The sequence below is a fragment of the Myotis brandtii genome, unplaced genomic scaffold (genome assembly GCF_000412655.1).
Source record: "Myotis brandtii unplaced genomic scaffold, ASM41265v1 scaffold523, whole genome shotgun sequence".
Classification (NCBI taxonomy): domain Eukaryota; kingdom Metazoa; phylum Chordata; class Mammalia; order Chiroptera; family Vespertilionidae; genus Myotis; species Myotis brandtii.
The window spans coordinates 2,478,344-2,500,872 of record NW_005369902.1 but is presented as its reverse complement, the minus strand read 5'-3'; the positions used below and the strand labels follow the sequence as shown (position 1 = coordinate 2,500,872).

At 41.5% G+C, this 22,529-nt stretch overlaps 1 protein-coding gene across 1 annotated transcript in view; it reads right to left on the bottom strand.

Annotated features, from left to right (window-relative positions):
• MYO1D (myosin ID) overlaps nt 1-22,529 on the bottom strand; it is a 192,208-nt gene that overhangs the window by 124,681 nt on the left and 44,998 nt on the right. Inside the window, exons 15-16 of the mRNA XM_014548831.1 lie at nt 21,307-21,473; nt 19,441-19,648 (exon numbers count right to left, since the gene is read on the bottom strand). Coding sequence (XP_014404317.1) covers nt 19,441-19,648; nt 21,307-21,473 — 375 coding nt within the window. The remainder of the gene's footprint in view (nt 1-19,440; nt 19,649-21,306; nt 21,474-22,529) is intronic.

Here is a 22,529-nt window from a genome sequence, read left to right as displayed (position 1 = left end):
GAATGCGCCTAACCACACACAGCTCCTGCTAGCAGCCTGGCTCTGGTAGTGGGCAGGGGGCTTAGACCAGTGCTCCCCAACAAATTCCTGAACCCCAACATGCCACCAGTTACGGGTGCTCACTGTGATGGTGGTACCGAGTGAAGATGTGCCCTGAATCTTGGGGGAAGGGAATAATCTGGAAAAAGGCCCTTGTATTTCTTAGGGTAAACATCAAATATGCTTTCATTTTCTTGCCTTAGGTTGTAATTAATGGAGGAATGGCAAAATAAGTAAGGTCAGATACCTATTCTATAGTTCAAGTTTACACAGCACAAGTAGAACATAAGATGATTAACTATGAAGACCATCACTGGTCATAGCTCAATTACAAAAAGAAAAACCACAACTGTGCTGTTTGGATACACGATTTCTCATACTAATAGGTGATACATGTGATCAGAGTAATAAGTAGGTCATGGTAGAATAATGTTGTGGTGATGCAGAAAGAAATGCTACTATTTACAGAAAAATATAGATAAGATAAAATGCCAGATTTGCTCAGCAAAGTTTAGGCTTTATATCTGTACCCATAGTTATAACTATTTTTATTACTGACAATTTTACCAGAAACATAACCTTGTACTTGTAAATCTAAAATATCCTACTACCTAACCTATTTCTTCCCCAAGAAATGTTTTATAACACAATATTGAAAAACTGAGGTTTCTTTGTCATATATCAATCAAGTCAGAACAGATTTAAAATGGATGTCAACAGGAATATGATTAATTTTTCAACTAACTTCCCTAGAATCTATTTTGAAAAATTTATATTTTTATCAGTCATTTGTAATTCTTTTTAGGTAAACTTTTAAAAATACATTTTCTTTGGGTTGGCTTTTTTATTGGTTTGTATGAGATCTTTATAAATTAAAATATCACCCTTTTGTCATTGGTGTTTTCAATATTTTTTCCAATATGTCAATGATCTTTTGATACTGTTTAAGGTATACTGCCATATGGAAGTTGTTTAAAAATGTATGTAACCATTTTTCTTTTATGATTGCATACATATTTTATACAAAACTGAGATCAAATAATAACCATAAAGTGCTCAATGGGGGGAGGAAGGGAGACACGTGTAATACTTTCAACAATAAAGATAAAAAGTAAAAAAGATCATAATAATCAAAGATAATAATCATAAAGTGCTTTGCAATGCTTTTATTTGATATACCAGGCCCATTTTCTCATGGGATCAGATATCCTCCCATAAAGTGATTCTGAATGGCCTCACAGTACTAAGATAGATGCATGTAATTCAGTTAAACAACCCCATAGTATGAGGTATTTTTAGTATCATTGTTAATAAATTCCCGCACACAAATGACTTATGGCAGTTTTAGAAACAGAATCGCTGTTGTGATCCATTTATGTTTTCAACTGCTACATTAAAGTACCCATTTCCAAACTCTACCATGTGAATAGTTAAAAAGAATTAACTCAACTGATCGCATAATATACTGTTGCTATGATTAAATTGCTTTGTTATACAACTTTCCAAAAATTCACTAGCTATTTGAGTATTTCCTTTTGTGAATTCTCTCTTCGTTTCTTTTTTTGTCTATTCATAATTTCATATAATGATTTGTAAGGGCTTTTCATTACATGAAATAAGCTAGCCTTTTATTATATTTACAAAGATTGCTTAGCATTTTGCCTTTTACCAAATCCTGGCCATGGTTATTTGGTTCAGGCCAATGAAACATGAGAATAGTTTTGCTAGGTGTTTCTGAGAAAGAAAATGTTCTCTCTTTTCTGAGAGAATGTCCAAGGACTTTCTAGAAGTGACTCCTGGGACAAGGAGAAAAACATGTGGCTGCTGAAATCCTGAGCAGCCACTGTGCAACCACCAGGGGGAGCCACACTGAGAATGAAGATGATCCAAAAGAAAGACTAATAAATACTAGTAGGCTTCCTGCTTTATGAACAAAATCCCTGCTATATTCTATGCCAGTTTAATTGCATTTTCTTTCCTTTTTTTGGGGGGGGGTAGTAACTGAATATGCTGTGATACAATGGTATTTTTTGAGAAACAGAAGTTTTAAATGTTTATGCAGGGACACCTATCAATCTTTGCGCTTATGAATTCTTTTTTTGCTGCTGCTATACTTAGAAAGAGGCCTTCTCTACTTTAAAATCAAGTATGTGCCTGTCAAATGAATTTGTTTTGTTAAAACGTAAGCTCCATGGGGGCATGAGGGAGACTCAATCACAAGTAGGAGAGAGCCTTTATGTTACAACCACTCCATGAATGGCAGATTACTAGTATGTATATTCCAGTAGATTATCCAGATTTAAAGATGTGTGAAATGACCACTAAAAACTGTATTTTTTGAAATACTACCGAGTTAGCAGATACAGCCAATGGGTATGATAGGAGAAATGTATTATTTGCATCCAACTCACACGAACGGACTGAATCTAAGTTAGCTCCTACCTGGTCAGGCGGTGAGAAGAGTTAATGCCGGAAACCTTTCTAAGGGTGTCTCCTCTGAAACAATGGTGCAGAAAGCCACTGGGAAGCCATGGGGGAAGGGGGGGGGGAATCTATGCATGCACGCACATACAGAATGACTCGTGTGCAAAAGGCACGAGCTACAGTGAGAAGGGTACATGCTATAGGTTTTAATATCAGTCATAATAAATCAACCCTTTTATGAAAGGTCGGAGCAAGCATCTCCTGAATTCAGAGAATAAGTCAGACTGCTTTTCAATGGAACGCCAGCATGAGATGCCTAAACAGTGCTTTCTGTTGGAGAAACTTGGAAATCTTTTAGGATCATCAAAATCTACCCTTCACGTGGGTCTTTTTCATTCATTTTGACTAGCGTGTGATCTATGTTTCATGGGACTCTTCTACACCTAGCTGCCCTCCGGATGGCCTTCTCGGAAACCGAAACCCGAGTTCCAACTGAACGCTTGTGCAGACATGAACCCTGCGGCAGGGAACCTTGAAGAAATGGGAGTGCACGGGCGGAAAAGGGGACAGAGCACAGACACGGCAGTGACACTGCTTACAATGCCTTCCAGGTGGCCAAGCCCTTTCCTGCCGCAGCCTCTTTACTCAGGTTATTTCCCTCTGCAAATCTCCTCTCCCTGAAGTTGTCCTGGAGTCCGTGCCTTCTCATTCTTTAGCTCTCAGCTTGAGGCCACCTCCTCAGAGAAGTCTTCCCTGACCAGCCAGTCTTAAAATACATTCCCCTTGTCCTCTGAATGCCCCAATCAGCTCTTCCTTTCCTTCATGACTGTGACACAATTTGTAATTGTTGACTTACTTTTATCTCACTGAGGACAAAACGATTTCTATTATACTCATCACTCTATTTCCAAAGAGTCCTTAGCAATAAACACCATTTTTTTTGAATGGACACTTATCAGCTCCAATAAACAAAATATCCGTAAAAATATAAAAAGGCCCTTCAGACTGCTTTATATGCAAGGGGGACACAGGAATCTTAGAGTTTTTAAGTGCTCACTTGAAAGAAATAGACAGCTAGCTTGTCCTGTTACACAACTGTGAAGATGCGCCAAGCAAATTACAAAACGTTCAAGAAGAAACACACGGCAGCCGCCACACAGCTCTCGAGTCTCAACAGAATTTCAAAACCAACGTTCATAATTCTGGAGCAATCTAGCGGGAACAAGCATCACCTTGAAAACATGTTGCTAGGTTGCCAATGAGTAACATGCTGCATGAGAGTCTGGTTTTCAGTGAGTATTCCTTTTACATGGAAAGAATTTCTCGAAAAGTGTAAAATCTCCACCTTAAACAAGCCGGTCCTGTTATAGCTATAAAAATGTGGATATCTTAAAGTAAGTGCCTACTTTCCTGTTCAGCTACAGGGCTTTTCACGAAACTACTGCCCTTTCGACAAAAGTCAACACCTCAGTGTCACTGCATCTTACCAAGTGATCAAGGAAAACGTGACAATGCCTCCGCATTCTAAGTCACTGAGACTAAGAAAGAGCCCATAAAGCCTACTGTGCATTTTTCCTTTTCCCAGTGGGCCTGTGAAAATGATGTAAGTCCTCCATTACTGGAATGAGAAGAAAGAAGAAAAGAAGAAACTAGGTTGGGAAATTCTTTCAAATGTACAAATACTGTCTACTGGTTCTCAAATGAACAAACGTCAGATTCTGATTACTGTACAAGAAACCAACTCTTGGGTAGATTACTTAACTGAACTAGCCATTCAAACTCATCGGCCACAGAAAACATGATATGATACATCAATTAATGTACCTTTGGCTCGAACTCAGCAGCTCCCGTGCACTTCTCTCCATGAGAGGCGATCTGTTTTCCCACAGGGGCAGAAAACCCTTGCTTCTTTTCCATACCTTCATGGACTCCATGTTTGGCAAAAGGAGCTAGCAGGGGCAGAAAACCCTTGCTTCTTTTCCATACCTTCACGGACTCCACTGTGTCACTGTTTGGCAAAAGGAGCTAGGCAGCCCTACCTGGTTTGGCTCGGTGGGTAGAGCATCGGCCTGCGGACTGAAAGGTCCCAGGTTCGATTCCGGCCAAGGGCATGTACCTTGGTTGCGGGCACATCCCCAGTAGGAGGTGTGCAGGAGGCAGCTGATCGATATTCCTCTCTCACTGATGTTTCTAACTCTCTATCCCTCTCCCTTCCGCTCTGTGAAAAATCAATAAAATATATTAAAAAAAAAAAAAGGAGCTACGCAGCCCCAAAGAGTCTCAGAGTTTCCATGTCTGTAAAGGTTTATTCCCTACATAAAAGCCATGAAACCAGTTTCCTAGGATCATGGCACTCAGGAATGTATTTACTTGACCAGAGTATGACCACTATAGACATAGCCCCTTGACTTACTCATCAGATAATAATGATAGAAAACCATCTTATTACTAGGTAACTGCTTTAAATTCTGGATTTTCTTCCTCTACCAAATTAGTCCACAGATTGCTCATTGAGCTTTAAGTTACTGTCATCTACAGAGAACCCTATGCCAGGGTACAGTGTTATAGCCAATATTCATGCTTTCCCTCTTGACCTACGTGGGTCACCCCCTTGATGTGATGTGCTTTGGTCCATAGGATATAAATGCACGTGACCTGCCCTAACTGGTTTGGCTCAGTGGGTAGAGCATCGGTTTGTGGACAGAAAGGTCCCAGGTTTGATTCTGGTCAAGGGCATGTACCTTGGTTGCGGGCACATCCCCAGTAGGAGGTGTGCAGGAGGCAGCTGGTCTATGTTTCTAGCTCTCTATCCCTCTCCCTTCCTCTCTGTAAAAAATCAATAAAATATACTTAAAAAAATAAATGCATGTGACCCGAGAAGTGTGGGACATGCTTGTGTGGTCGGCCTTGCCCTCTTAGGCTTTTGCTAGTAACATAAGAAGAACATGCCCAGGGGTCCACCGACTTTAGAAAAAATTAGCAACATGTGAAGCCAACTTATATTCAACCCCTGACCTGGATGGGGTTAGCCAAGAATGGCCAAACCCCAGGTGCACGAGGAAGAGATAAATTCTGACTGCTACATCCATTATGTGTCAGTGTGGTAAACTAAATATTGTCCCCTGAAAGGCAGCTACCTCTTAACCCCTGGAACCTACACGTTACCTCATGTGGCAAAAAAGGACTTTGCAGACATGATTGGGTTAAGGATCTTGAGATGGGTAGATTACCCGAATTATCTGGTTGGACCTTCAAGGCGATCACGTATACACACTTAGGAGAGGGAAGCAGTGGGAGATAAGAAGACCGAAGGGAAGGCACTGCCCCTGGAGGCAGCGATTGGAGCCACAGGCCATGGAATCTGGCAGCTCCCAGAAGCTGGAAGAGCAAGGAAGGGATTTTTCTCTGGAGCCACAGGGGGTGGCCTGTGACAACACCTTGACTTTGGCCCAGAGGAACTGATTTCAGACTTCTGGCCTCCAGAGCTGTGTCAGAATAAATGGTGTTTTAAGCCACCAAGTTTGTGATACTTTTAAAAAATATGTATTTTTTTTTATTGATTTCAGAGAGGAAGGGAGAGGGAGAGAGAGATTGAAACATCAATGATGACAGAGAATCACTGATCAGCTGCCTCCCATGCACCCTATTGCGGATTGAGCCTGCAACCCGGGCATGTGCCCTTGACCGGAATCAAACCCGGGACCCATCAGTCCGCAGGCTGATGCTCTATCCACTGAGCCAAACTGGTTCGGGCTTGTGATATTTTTTTACAGCAGCTACAGGAAACTAAGATGGGTGGTCTGTGGCACAACTGTGGCAACAGTTAACTGATACAAATCCAAACCAAATACTAGTATTAATAATATCAATGTTAATAATAATAGCAAACACATGGGACTTACCATGCGCTTACCATGAACTCCTTTAACACAATCATACTATAAGGTGTGTGGGCTGACACTCTAACCACTTAGGCAGACCGGCCAGGGCTCGAAAACATTTTTTTTTCACTTGCAAAACTTGATAGTCCAAGTAGAATGTTTAAATTTGCCATGGCAAAGAATATGAGCAATCCCCCGATATACTTATATTTCTTGGTAATAGTTACATACATTTGGTGTCGTCAGAAAAAGCATACAATACACCCCAACACAGTAGCGCTGACACTTAAACCACATATAGTCTGTTGTAGGCCTAATTTGGTAAACACGACATAGTCTGTCATCCAGAAAGGGTTTTAGCTTAATGAAATATGTGGTACTTTAGAAAAGCCCTTTACAACGTCAGTTTTAAAAATTATCCTTTTTGGGGTGATATTTTACATGAGATGTCAGTGCTGCCACTGTAGTGAATGGCCATGACAATAAAATATTTCCGTCACTGCCTTTAATATTTATTACCCAATTATTTCTGAAGGGATCAGAGGGAATTTACATGGAAGTGACATGGACAATGCAGGCCTCCAAGTTGGGTAACAGGAGGACAGCGAGGCCGTGGGAGCAAGGCTGGCGGTGGGAGGGAGGCAGTCCCACTCAAAATCCCAGACGAGAGTGCTTCCTGGGTTTGAGTACAAACCTGGGTCCTGAGCTATCTGGCAGCTACAGAAAACGGGAAATGTAATGAGTTACACGGATCTCATTATTTAATAAGGTTGGTAATTAAATGCCCCCCACACCCCAAATGCTCTTTTTTTCTTTTTAAACACAGTCATTTTTGTTGAGGAAGACAAATTCACTGCTCTGCAGCTTTTGCTTGGACACCTACCTGTAAGATCTTTGATTTGCGTCTAGGCTAGCAATCCTCACTGTTCAGAAGTTTCTAATTTAATGCACACATCTATTCTGGAATCACTTCCCCTTCACTAATTAATTCCTTATAAAGAGTAATCTCTTGAGCTTCCAATAATTAAAAAAGAGATCTGCAATGAAAATGTAGCCATGGGTTTCTTTCCTTTCATTTTTTTTCCCCTATCACCACTTATAGGGCCCAGAAAGTGTTGTCATGGAGACAACAGCTGCTGGGTTATGAGTGACAGGTCTCAAGAGAGAAGTGTCTTGGAACGGGAACATCTCAAGTTAAGGAAAAAAAAGAAGTGGCGAGGGAGAAACCAATGCAAGCTGCGTTACCAAGCATAGCAGGGGAGCTCGGCTAAAAGGTGTATTTTAGCTAGCGAAGAATAAAGGCATTATTTTCCCTTTTCTCTCATCTAACATGGGAAAGGTTTTCCTTCCAAAGGGGAACAGATTTCTTTTAAGCACGTTGCAAGCATATGTACACATCTTGGCATAATTACATTTTAAAACTGGGATTCACACTGATGCACCAAATTGGTTGCCTTAGTAATGAGATATCACCCGGGCAACAGATCGTCTGTTTCCAACTTACAGGGAAGTGGGCTGGGGAAGGGGTGGCAGGAGTTTCTTATTAGCAGTATCTGAGAGGAGATAAATAGGAAACAAATTATTTGTGATATGTCGCCATTATTTTCCAAATATGCTTTTATCTTTTTTATTCACCAGTGGGTGGGAGAAAGGAAAAGGGAGGCAGAGAGAGAGAGAGAGAGAGAGAGAGAGAGAGAAAAGAAAGGATGCTCTGTTATTCCAATGCTAATTTTTTGCTGAGGCATTTTTTTTTTGTTCTAAAAGGGCTGTGCATTTATTTGCCAATATGTGAATCTAAACGGTACCCGTTAGATTATATTATAAATCAACAGAAAAATTTTCACAGGAGTAAAAACAGTGACTTGAGCACAGTGATGTTATTCATGTTCCTGTAACAGCACTGCTGAGTAACATGCAGGGGTGGAAGGGAAGGGCTTCAATGTTCAGTGACCATTTACCTTGGTTTCCTCATGAAGAACAGACATCCTATAGCTGTTCTCATGACCATGATTCACAAAGAAACAGTCAGTATACGTTCTCGCTGGGGGATTCTGGTACCTGGCTTGTTTTCCTCCCCCTCCTGCACTCTGCTTTCCTCTCCATCAGCGTTAACCTGCTAGTTATTAATAAACCGGTAATGCCCTAACTGCCAGAGGAAGTGGGCGCTTTTCACTCCGTATTTGGTTGTGCGTTTCTATGCTTGATACTACTGGCTATTCCTTCTGATTTGAAATGGGCTACTTCCTTTGCTTCCCTGACTCATATGTCCAACGACTTGCCGGTCACCTTGACCCCACGTCTCAAACGACTGAAGACATCATGCCCCAAATTATTAATTTCCTCCAAACCGGCCATCTTGCTTCCGGTCTTGCCGATTTCTAATCTTCCCTTGACACAGATCTATTTTTTGTTGTTGATCCTCACCCAAGGTTATTTTTTCTATTAATTTTACTTCAGAGAGAGTGGGAGGGAGGAGGGGAGAGAGTGAGGGAGAGAGAAAGGGAAAAACATCAATGTGTGAGAGACTCATCAATTGGTTGCCTCCCACATGCACTCAGACCAGGGCTGGGGATTGAATTGCAACCCAGGTACGTGCCTATGACTGGGAATTGAACCTGCAACCCTTTGGTGCACTTGCCTGATGCTCTAACCACTGAACGACACAGGCAGAGTGACACAGATCTATTTATTTATTTATTTTTTTAAAAAAAATATATTTTATTGATTTTTTACAGAGACGAAGGGAGAGGGATAGAGAGTTAGAAACATCAACGAGAGAGAAACATCGATCAGCTGCCTCCTGCACACCCCCTACTGGGGATGTGCCCGCAACCCAGGTACATGCCCTTGACTGGAACCGAACCTGGGACCCCTCAGTCCGCAGGCCAATGCTCTATCCACTGAGCCAAACCGGTCAGGGCAACACAGATCTATTTAAATAGTGAAAACTGACCACATCGCTTCTCTCTCTTAAATCTTTCGATGGGACTTCCGCTGGATCTGGTAGGCATGTGGCGGAATAGATACCTGACATTCCTGCTGCGAGAGAAATTTAACAAACGCCCCGACGCACAGCTGAATGCTAAGGGAAGCAAAGGACTTACTTGGTCACCATGTAAAAGTCTGACAATTCACATTGTTGACAGTGATGTGGAATGACAAAAACTCTCATTTCAGAATGAGAGTAAGTGGATAGTATTACTTTGGAAAGCAACTGGGCAATCCCAGTCAACTTACAAATGGGCAGACTCTACAAAACCTCGCATTTGCAATCTGCGGAGTGTGCCCCAGAGCAGCCGTTCTCCAGGTGTGGCCTGGGAACCCTGAGCTTTGCTGAGACCCTTTCAGCGGATCTTCGAGATAAAAACTCATTTCATAATAACACGAGCAGTTTACTTGCCTTTGTAACTCTCCTCCTATCACGAGCCTACAGTGGAGTTTTCCACAGGCTGCATCCCACATGATGACATACTGTGACAGCTAACAGAATGTGTACACACACACACACACACACACACACACTTTGTATATTCTTGAACTTTGTAGAATTTTCAAAGATGAGCTCTTTGGGGGTTTGGGGGTCTTCAAAACTTGAGAATAGCCGCCCCGCAGACACTTATTAACTTATAGACAAGAAAACATATGAAAATGTTCATCGTAGCATTACACGGAATGACCAAAAAAAATGGAAACACTAACTGTTATCAGGAAAATAAGTAATGGTTTTTTAACAATGAAAGAGCAAAAAGAAGTAAAGGTCAATCAACTAGCCCTACACTTAGGGGCATTTAAAAACATACTGTGTGACAAGCATGCTGAGTGAGAAGACCAAGCTGCAGAAGACTGTGCAGGCCAGTGTGGGAACGGAGCACTGAGTCACGAGAGGGCTACACTCATGCCAGAGGCCGTTGGCCCTCGGCAGCGGCTACTGGGAACCTGGACAGAACGGGAGCGTGTTGGCCGGTGCTCTAAGAAGACAAGTCCTCAGCTAGCTCTGTACATCTTGTTAGGTAAATAATGGAAAGGTCAGTGAGTCTTCATATACTTGCTATAAAATTGAAGTTAAACCTAAATTAAATTCTGACATCATGTTATACCACTGCCATGTATGTTTGCTTCCTAACTATCCAGAAGCCTGTTTTTTGTTTGTTTGTCTAATCCTTACCTGAGGATACGTTCATTGATTTTGGAGTGGAAGGGAGAGTAAGAGAAACATTGATCCGTTGGCTCTTGCACATGCCTTGACCAGGGATCAAACCCACAACCCAGGTATGTGTCCTGACCAGGAACCGAACCCACGACCTTTCATTGTACTGGACGCTGCTCCAACTACAAGGGCCATGTGGCTGTTTTCTAAGAAGGGCAAAGAACTTTCCAGTAACATTGAAAGGACTGTTTTTGTAATGCCAAGGCCTAGGATTAGTCTATGACATTTGTTTGAATATTTTTGTAGAAAACCTTGTTCCATGTATTTGTCATTAGGTGTCTACCAAGGTCATTGCATAAAGAAATTTTGCCAAATCTCATTCTTTTTCTCTCTCTGAGCATGAGGTCATCATTACCTTGGTGGTTGGTTTTATAACCTTTTCTTCAATAGTGGGAGTCCTAACTGTTTTCCCTATAAGGAGTGCACTTTGGAGGATGCCACTGTGGTATAAGTGAGCAGGGGTTAAAAGAGTGTGTGCAGAAGGCTGGACTGCTGGGTACAACTCCCACTTCTGACACCTGTGTGACCTCCATCAAATGACCCAGTCATCTGTGGCTATAGTTCCCTTTCCTAATAACTGAAAATAGTAACGGACACTCATTTTCTAGGTTCCTGCAAAGATTTAGTTAATATGTGTAAAGTGCCCAGAATGGTGCCTGTCACTCAGTAAAAATTGGTAGTTTTTTTTGGCTTTACTTTAAGGGCAAAAGTAATTGATTTATATGAAAGATAATTATTTTGCTTTTAGTCTGAGAAATACAACACTTGATTGGTTTCACAAAGAAGTCAGGGAGCTTTGTTTGAAAATGATGTGAAAGCCCCCCTGGTTTCGTGCCACTGCTTGACAAAGTTTTGCAATCAACGATACATCAGTGACTAGAAGAAGCCAATGAATAACTAACCCAATAAAATCCAATTTTCAGATAATGACTCTATTCACACTTTTCTCTGGCTGGTTTATTACAAAATTAGTATACTCAGGTCTATATTAACCTTGGAGACTTCCTATAATTAATAGTTATGGTATCATTCTCAGTTTTAGATTTTACTACTTCACTATCTGTTTATGCTTAAGGAGTCACTTTAAATCTGCCCTTTGATTAGGATTATAATATAATCCAACAACTTCAAGTATAAATTTAACAAATTCATACAAGAGCATACTAATAATATTCACTTTTTAATTAGGACAAACCAACCAGGGCAGTCCTTAGGGTGATACCTTTGTAACATACAATTTTTAAGGATAAAATGATATGTCATTGAAAAATCAAAATTAATAAAAGAAATACCAATGTGTTCCATTCTCAAAGGTGCCACAGCCCCACAGGTGATGGGAGCTCCACCCCTAACCATCTGTGGAATGATGTTTTTAAGTCAACTGGGAATACTGAACAGAAACCCCATATTAGGTAATTAATAATGGTGAGGCATTACTAATTCCATCTGGTCTGAAAATGAAAATTAAAGCCCTTATCTCTAGTGATTATACGGGTATGTAAGGGCGAAGTGATAATACATTTGGGATTTCCTCTTTAAAACCCTGCACAGAACAAACACGAGGTGAGAACTAGATAAAGTAGGAAAGGCCAAATGTTGATAATTGTTGAAGCTGGGAGATGGGAACATGGGGACTCATTCTATTCTTGCTCCTTTTGTAAATATTCACAACTTGTCATAATAAAAAATATCAAAAGCAAGAGAAAATACCTCTTTTTCCCCCCAAGATATATTAAAAAAAAAAAAAAAGATTTATACCAGGTCCTCAAAATGTAATCAATTCCAGAAACTAGAAATAGTACACTTAACATTCTGTGATCGAAATGCAATAAAATTAAGAATTGATAACAAAAGCGGAAAATGAAACCAAACATACGCACAAAACGTGGATCACCTGGAAACAATTTAAATTTCCAAAGGGCTGGCAACCCTTGCTGCTGTGGAATTCGTGAGCTGCAATTGTGATCTGAGAGTATCCACAAATTGCTTGGAGGAAGATGATTAGAGCCTTAAAGATGTTCTTTTGGGAAAGAATGTCTTGTGTTTAGTAGTCTCCGGCTGTGAATAGAAAGGCTGTAACCCCCCAGCCACACTGTGGCTCACTGTAAAGAAAATTCCCTCCTTGGAGCTGGGACAAAAACTGTGCAACCTGAAATGATCCAAGTATATGGCATGGTGACCAATTACGACATCTATCTATAATCAGTTATGATGCTCTTTCAGAAAGAACTAATTCCTCCCAAATAAAGACATAATTCACAAAAGCACGTACTGGTTACACAGATGGGTCAAGAAAGCCACTCTTCAAATCCACCTATTCCAAAGTTGTTGCTATTAGCAACAAAAAAGGTAAACGTCCCCAACACCTTTCCATCTCCCTTTGAGAATCCATTTTCAATTCAATGACAATTTTGATTTTGACCAACAGATTGCCTAGAATGAGAACGTACTTTTAGAACTATACATGCACCAAAAAAAAAGGGGGAGTTTTTTGAGTGGTTCCATATCTCATTCCTCTTCCAAGATAACAAAACATTTTAAACTAAGTGGGTACAGAGTATTAGCGAGTCACCGCTCTTTCAAATGCATTTGGTGCAGCATTTTCCCTCAGAGTTAGAACTATTTCTTTCAGGATCCCCCCAACCACAAACAAAAAAGTACCCTATTTTCTGGGAATTAATGAATACGACACACTGAAGACAAATGATAAATCAAAACCAGAAAGCTCCAGGTTGAAGAAGAAAAAAGAAAGCTAAAGCAACAAAATTACCCAGGACAGATGTGCCTCACAACATACTTAGTAGCAATCATTATACACTTCAACTCAGCCCCGAGTGTTAGCTGCCAGACCTTACTCAACCGATCTTTCAAACACCTCCTTGCTTAAAGCTGTAATTCTAAAACGCTAAATAGTTCCTTCATTGCCATCGGGAAATACCATCTCATTTGATTCCTCATTCAAGTGAGATGTAAAGAACACACACACAAAGGTAAAGGGTAAGTGGGTAAGTGAAGCAATTATGTATTGTGGAAGGAAGAGACGAGTGACCTAGGTTACCCCGATTCATTTCTCTTAATGATGCAAAGATTTGTAGATGACAATTAGGCTTTTTTCAATGTTCGGGCAAAACATTCAGGCTTTAGGTCATTCGGAAAAAGTGTTTATAAGAATGAAAATAGCCAGCACTTCATTGAGACAAGATCTTTCATGCATCAGTTAGTGGGAGCATAACTTGGTACAGCCTTTCTGGAAGCCATTGGATAATGAGTACAGAAAATCTTAAAAGTGCCTTTCTTTTAAGCCCACATTTATGGGTCTTTTGGATTGCCTCTTCTGGTACTTGTTTTTCATATCCTTGGCCCATTTTTCTACTGGGTTGTCTTTTTCTTATGAATCTGTAGGAGCTACCGGCATATAATATGTATTAACTTGATGTATTGCAATTATTTTCCCCAAGCTATCACTTGTCATTTGACTCTGTTCGTGGCACACTCTTCAACATGAAAATTTTCACTTAATATAATAAAATGTGTCTTCTTTTTTCCTTTGTAGCTTTTGGGTTTCTCCAAAAAATGTATAGGTCTGGGACTTATTTATTTTTCACATGGTATAAGATAGGAGAGCAATGCTGTTTTATTCTAGGCAAATAACCAGGTATTCTAATTCTATTTAATAAAAAATTCCTGTGTTCCCTCCTCCCCCACCCACCAAATTGAAATTCTGCCTTTGTCTACCATTAAATTCCCACAAATACTTAAATCTATTTCAGGACTCACTATTATATTCCACAGTCAATTCCTATGCCAATATCATACTGTGTTTATTACAGCACATCATAATAGGTTTTAGCCTGCGAGGACCTGGTTTCCAGTGTATATTCATATATTTTTCTGTGCCTTTCAATGGCAAGTTGGAAGAACAGAATTAGGGATGTTTACTAAAACCGGAACCTCCCAAACGGACTGTTCTTAAATTTTTATTTATTGATTGATTTTTTAGAGAGGGAGAGGGAGAGAGAGAAAGAAATTTCCCACTTAATTATGCATTCATTGGTTGCCTCTTACATGTGCCCTGACTGGGGCCAAAACTGATTGCTCTTAAAGGAATAAAGAGCACTGCGGCAAATAAAATTTAGAGTAAAGAGTTCACTTACATGGTGAGCAGAAATGTGAATTGTTAACATCTATTATGATTACAAACATATATTCCTTTTTGGTTGTTGTTGGTTAATCCTCAACCAAGAGAAAGAAATTTCCCACTTAATTATGCATTCATTGGTTGCCTCTTACATGTGCCCTGACTGGGGCCAAAACTGATTGCTCTTAAAGGAATAAAGAGCACTGCGGCAAATAAAATTTAGAGAAAAGAGTTCACTTACATGGTGAGCAGAAATGTGAACTGTTAACATCTATTATGATTACAAACATATATACCTTTTTGGTTGTTGTTGGTTAATCCTCACCCAAGGATATTTTTTCCATTGATCTTTAGAGAGAGTGGAAGGGAGGGAGGAAGGAGGGGAGAGTGTAACATAGCAGGCCTGAGACTCTACCCTCCGGCCTGCTGGCGAGGTTGGCTGGCCCTCGGCTGGTGTCTGTCCGTTTCCCACACTGATATCAAACTTTCCCTAAATGGCAGTGGTTCAATGTGCTTCAACTGCTTGCACAGACAACAAGGTCTATGCTGAATGCCTGAGTCTCTATGGGAGCCTGGGATTGTGGTACATGCTAGGCAGGCGGTGCCTACATGAACAGCCCCCAACAAAACTCTGGGCACCGAGGCCCAATAAGCTTCCTGGACGATACCACTGGGCACATGTCACAACTCCTGGGCGGGACTCAGCACATTCCGAGGGTCTCCACGGGGAGAGGACTCGTGGAAGCTGGCTCCTGGTTTCCTCTGGACCTCACCCCATGCGCCTTTTCCCTTCGCTGACCAGCTTTCCATCCTTTGGGGTAATACATTTCACTCACTAGCACAACTATATACTGAGTCCTGGGGGTCCTTTCAGTGAATCACTGAGACTGGGAGTGGTCTTGCGGATCCTGGACACAGGAGGTAGGAGAAGTTGTGGGTGCAGAAGGTAGTAAATATTGTAGAAAAAGAGAAAGGTGCATCGATAAAATCGCCACATGAGCTCTGATCTCATTTCTATTCTGGCATCTCTGCTTGGATACATGCACAGAAAGACATCGCAAAGGATGGTGACCACGATGTTCGTGGTGTTACCTCGGAATGGTGGGATTTTAGGTGGTTTCTCCCAGTTCCCTGATACTTTCCTGTGTGGTTTGAACTTGTTTTTACAGTGAGCCATACTTTAATTAGATAATCAGAAAAAAAGATAAAGCTATTTTTTCTTGAAAAAGGAAATAAAAACTGATGGTTGGAGATTCTTGTTTAAAAATAGCATCTTTGATGCTGTCTCTCTTAACTTTCCATTAAATCCTTACAAAAATAGAGAGAAAGTGAAAACATCCCGTGGGAAGATAGGTGGCTGATAGCCTATTCCCAGAAGCTGACAGAAATTTCCACTAATTTTATGGCTTGAGGAGTTGTTTAAAGAACACAATCAGTAGATTGTATAAGTCAAGCCCCAGAGTGGTCTTGCCTGAGGCCTGGGAGGAAGCTCCCTGCTCCTACTGCACTGCCTTCTGGTTAGGAATCGCCAGATCTGCATCCCAAGAGGACTGGAGAAGCTTGCCCTCCAGGGCATCGGTGGTGGTTTCTGGGACAGCTCTCCCTTTTCTTTTAGAATCTCTCCTCTGGGTAGAAATTCTAATTTCTCATCAGAAAGGAAGCAGAGGTGCTGTAGAGAGGACTTTCAAAGAAAGAATCCTCGTAGGTGTGTATAGCTGAATTATAATTTTTGGGGGAGGGTTCTTTTAATTGGTGAGAGAGAGAGAGAGAGAGAGAGAGAGAGAAACATCAATGTGAGAGGGAAACATCGACCAGTTGCCTTCCGCATGCATCCTGACGAGGGATAGAACCTATAACCGAACCTATAACCGTGTATGTGCCCTGACTGGGAATCCAACCCATGACCCTTTTGGTGTATGGGATGATATTCTAACCAACTGAGCCACCCGGGCAGGGCTGGAATGACAATATTTATGTAAGGCTTGGCTGCGGAGTGAGAGGGAGAGGAGTGAGTCCTATTTATGGCTAGCAGAGCTGTAATAGACTCAAGTCTGTGGGACGCTGACCACTTGGTTTAAGAACAGGATTCTACCAGCCACCACACGACAGAAAGTTCAGGGGACGGTGACTCTTCGGTGTATTATCCATACTGGAACAGTTTCGAGAGCGAAGGGGTACTGCTAAGAGTTATAACAGACAACAGTCACAAACCAGGACTGTCCCAAGCAAACTGAGAGGTATGGTTACACTGGTTCAGGTGCACCCTAAGCTGAGTCAACCTCTCGGACAGGTATAAAGAAGAAAAAGTATCAGACCTGCAAAACAACAACGAAAGCATCACTGGAAAATACTGAAGAACTGGTATATAAAAATAATGCACCATGGCAGACAGAAAACAGAGACCCAAACCTGTCAATGTACTAGCAGTAAACTGGGAGAGAAAACAGAACTGAGTAAAAGCAATATAAAAACACACAACAAGTAACAGAAGGAAATTGTTTCAGGATGCAATGGAATTTAGTATTTCACCCCGAGTTCTTCCGAATTCTAGGCAAAACAAATGAAAGCGACCAACACTTAGGAACTGGGATGAGAAAATGTCCGTTATTTGCCCATGATAGAATCATCTACCCAGGAAAACTAACAGAATCAGCAAATATAAGTCAAGAAAGGTTTCATCGGGATACAGGTCCACCAATAAAAGCCAACATTATTTCTGTGTGTCAACTCTGCCATGTAGAAAATAAAAAAAAATTCACTGCAGTAACAGAAACAATAAAATATCTAGAATGAACCAGGAATTCATAAGGAGTCTCTAAGTCAAAGGTGAAAGCCTAGTCTATACCCTTAAATGATTTATTATTGTAAAAATGTTAATCCTTTCAAATTTCAATGCAGTCCTAGGAAAAAGTATTGTTGAATTTAATGAACACGATAAACACACATTAAAATGTATACTGCAAAATAAAAGTCTATATACAGGTTAATTGACTTTAATAAAGAAGAGTAGAGAAGATGGAGTTATCCTATGATACACTAAGACATGCTATAATAAAAACTGAGTGGCATTAATGCAAAAACAGGCAGATATAAAAACAGAACAGAGCACTCAGAAACAGAATATACATATTTACCATATAATAAAATCAGCGGTAAAGGACAGGTTGTTTAGTAGATGGTGTTGAGAAAACCTGCTCACCATACAGAAGAAAATGAAACTGGGTTTCTATCTAAAACCACACATACAGGTGGATTATAAACGGATTAAAGACCTACATGTGAAAGGTAAAGGTACACAGTTCACAGAAGAAAATATAGGACAGTATCTTTGTGACCTGGAAACAGGGAAAGCCCTCTCTCTCTTTTTAAAAATATATTCCTATTGATTTCAGAGAGGAAGGGAAAGGCAGGGAGAGAGATAGAAACATCACCGATGAGAGAGAATCATGGATCGGCTGCCTCCCGTACACCCCCCAGTGCAGATCAAGCCTGCGACCCAGGGATGTGCCCTTGACCGGAATCAAACCCGGGACCCTTCAGTCCGCAGGCCGGCGCTCTATCCACTGAGCCAAACCAGCTAGGGCTGGGGAAAGCCCTCTTAAACAAAATTCCAAAGCACAAAATATAAGATGAAATCCTGAAGAATTTGATTATGTCAAAATTAAGGATTCTCTTCCACAAAGCATATTATAAAAACATCAGAATGCATACAGAATAAGAGGATATATTTACAATGTCTAAAGTGAATGTAAGATTTATGTATAAAATATTCATAAAATTCCTGATAATCAACAAGAAAATGATACCAACTCCAGTAGACAAAGGGACAAAGAATATGAACAAACAGTTTATAGAAAACCCAAAAAGCAAACGAGTATTCAATGAGATGCTCAAATGCAATGGTAAATGGAGAAATGAAAAGTGCAACAGCGAGATATCATACCACCTACCAGTCTGGCAAAATGTATAGGCAGCTGGATGATACTGTAAGGATGTGGGCACACAGCGACCCCCATGTACAGCTGGTGGTGGTGCAGACTGGCAGAGGCATTTTGGAGAGGAACCTGGCACGCCTTATATCAATTAGGTCTGCACCTACCCAATGACCTAGGCCCTTTTCTCCAGGTATATATGCCGGGGACATTCTCCCAGAGACACAGGATTTCTTTTTATGTACACATATAATATTTTACACTAAAAGGGTTCATATGGAAGGTCTGAAAATAGGTGTAAGGAAATGAAAAGAAATACATGAATGAGTGAATGAAATGAGAAGGGAGCCCTGTAAGGTCAATGGGGATGGGTACCAGGATCTGAATAGCATCCTGATGCCAACATTGCACACCTCAGTCACTGCAGGTGGTGGGTAATGAAGGGTAAAGGAGGTTGTTTCAAACATCTGGGCAAAACTTTTGAATGACAAAATAAAATTTAAAAAGTTCCTCATGCAGTTCAGCTGAGGGAAACACCTCAGTTAACAGAAGAGACAAAAACAGGCTGTTTCAGGCATCTCTCCAACTTTAAATACCAGACGACAAAATGTCTCCAGCATTTTGAGGCTAAAATAATTTGGAGCTAAGACAGCCAAATAAGTTTTCCATGTGTGAAAGGTAACAGAAAGCACTCCAAGGTATGTGTAGATACCAAAAAATACACCATCACGAACATTTCTTGAATCAAAGAAAAGGTTCCACAGATTTTTGAGAAGGTACCGGCAAGGCCTCCTCCGTGTCTGTAAAATGTACAATTACCTTTTGGAGAAAGAGGACGATCCTCAGGAGCATCTGGGCGCGGAGCTCCTCCAAGGTAAACAGCGTGCGGGGTGTGCGGATGAAAATCTTGGTCTTCCCGTAAGCCACGTCTTCCTGAAAGCCACACTGTTCGATCAGTTTCTTCACAGCCTCTTTGTCTGAAGGGAGGTCGTGGTTGGGCCAGGTGAATTCCGAGATCATCTTGTACCTGGTGAACCAAGAACAGGGCACAGATGAAGGGAGGAAAACCACGTGATCTCAACAGACGCAGAAAAACCATTCCGTAAAATTCAAGATGCTCCACAGAAAAGAAAAAAAAGAAAAGAAAACAAAACTTCTTTGGAAATTAAAATTCAAGATGCTCCACAGAAAAGAAAAAAAAGAAAACAAAACAAAACAAAACTTCTTTGGAAATTGGGAATAGAAATAAATGTCATAGCCTGATAAGAGATGTGGGGAAAAACCTCCACTAAGATCCAACACTCCTTCATAACACCCCTTCCTAATGCAGGGATCGAAGGGGCCTTCCTGAATTTAATAAAGGCGCTGCGCCAAGAACTTACAGCTGATATCATCTGTAAAGAGGCAGCGTTGGAAGCATTCTCTTCACCGATAGAAACAAGACAGGGTTGCCGCTATCACAGGTTTTCTAACCAGCACAGTGAGACTAATAAACGAACAGGTAAGTGACTGGGGAAAGTGCACAACTGACATTATTTATGCACAATATACTTGCTTCAGAGGAAACCAAGCAGATAAACTATTATCACAGAAAGAAAACTAAGCCGCATTCTGCATATAAGATGAATAGACAAAAATCAACTGTGCTCCTATGTGCAAGTGGCCAACACTTCTTGGCCCCGTGGGCCTCTCACAGGGCAGCTCCCTACACACCAACTTCACGACACAGGATGTGAGTGTGAGCAAGATGGAAGGCACAGAGTCACAGCCCTTTGCAGCCTAATCCCACAAGTGACATCCCATCGTGTTTCCCATATTCCACTTTGCTAGCAGCAGATCACCAGGCCCAGGCCACCCTAGAGGGAAGGGGACTAGACAGGGTGAATTCCAGGAGGTGGGGATCTTGGGACCAGCTTGGAAGGCTGCTTACCCCAGGGCTCCCCCTGACCCAGGTGCAAACTTGTTCAATACATGGAGTCAAATTTAGTCATGTTCACACTCTGCATCCGAATTTTAAGTCACAGCGAGAAAGGCTTTGCCCACTCTCCTTAGTCTGTGGGTATCAGGAAGGCAGGGACTGTGTTTTGTTCCCCACTATATATATACCATGTTGCCTGCCATCTGATGAGGAAATAGATTTGTTGAGTGAAACAAACAAACAAAAAACACCCAGAAGGAAATACATCTAAAAGCTTATTCACTTGCCAGAGAGGGACAGAAATAGAAGCCCAATGAAAGAATTCTACTATGAAGAGAGAGGTAACATTACACAACATCATGTGGAAAAAGGAAACAAAATCAGAAACCTTACGAATCCTATATAACAGGCTAATATGCAAATCAAACGAACTGCGGAATGACCGGTCACTATGACGCACACTGACCACCAGGGGGCAGATGCTCAACACAGGAGCTGCCCCCTAGTGGTCAGTGCAGTCCCACAGGGGGAGCGCCGTTCAGTCAGAAGCTGGGCTCACAGCTGGTGAATGCAGTGGCAGTGGTGGGAGCCTTTCTCGACTCCGCGGCAGTACTAAGGACCCCTTGGGGGGTGTCCGCCTGCAGCTTCCTCAACTCTATTGTTCATTCACCAGATAGTCAGATGCTCACGCATGGTCCCACATGGGGGAAGCCTAGGACTCCATAATTCTGTGTGATAGCAGGTTTCTTTGTTGAGACCATTCTCACCTGTGCAGAAACTTCTCGTACGCCTGGCGGAAGGCAAATCCTGCCCGTCGCACCCTCACGTTTTCCAATAGCCCAAGGTACTCAACCTGATGCCGGCAGCGCTCATCATCAAATACCTGCGGGGATTTCTTGTCATTGGGTTTGATGCAACGTACATAGTAAGGTTCCTAAAGAAATGAATCAGCAAATGGTGAGTTTCAAAAAAACCACAGGCCAACGGCACTAACAAGCTAGTCTAATTTTAAAGAGTAAAACGATTCAAAGCTGAACTATGGTTCCTGTGACGGACTGCCCATTCCTGATTCACCTTTATTGCTATGGCAGCCTTTTGGGACTCTAACCCAAAGTGAGAGGGGTTAACCCATGACCTTCTCCTTTTCAAGTCTCTGTTCTGTCTCATTAGCCCCATGAGGTTGTCGGAACCACTACTCAAATCCCATCCACTTGCTCTGCAGTTGGCAAATTCCCTCCAGAGAAAGGAGGTCTCAAACCTGGGCTCATCTCCATGGCTTCCAGCCCAGGAGTTCTTCATTATCTTGTTATCTCTCCAGTGTCTTTAAGCAGAGGTTTTGCATATTTTATTTGAGTTTCCTACATGTCCCCAGCATGGATGTGGGTTTAAATTACCTAGTCTGTGATTATTAAAGTAGAAGCCCTAATGTCCTCATTTCATATATCAGATGCCCAGAGACAACACCAGACCTGGACCATGTTAAACTAAATTGCTGGCCTGAACTTTTTCAGGCTACCCAGGTAGTGAGAATGTGGACTGCAAACCTCATAAAAAGCTATCTTATGATGATAAATTCTCAAGGGATGTTCACATACCCCCTTGTGGCTCACTGCAATTTCTCTCTTTTTTATAAATCTTTATTGTTCAGATTATTACAGTTGTTCCTCTTTTTCCCCTCATAGCTCCCCTCCACCCGGTTCCCACCCCACCCCATGTCCTTACCCCTGCCCCCGCATTCCCCTCGTCCATAGGTGTTCGATTTTTGTCCAGTCTCTTCCCCCACCCCAAACACCCGCTTCCCCCTGAGAATTGTCAGTCCACTCCCTTTCTATGCCCCTGCTTCTATTATATTCACCAGTTTATTCTGTTCATCAGATTTTTTATTCACTTGATTTTTAGATTCACTTGTTGATAGATATTTGTTGTCACTTTGTTGTTCATAATTTTTATCTTTACCTTTTTCTTCTTCTTCCTCTTCTTAAAGAATACC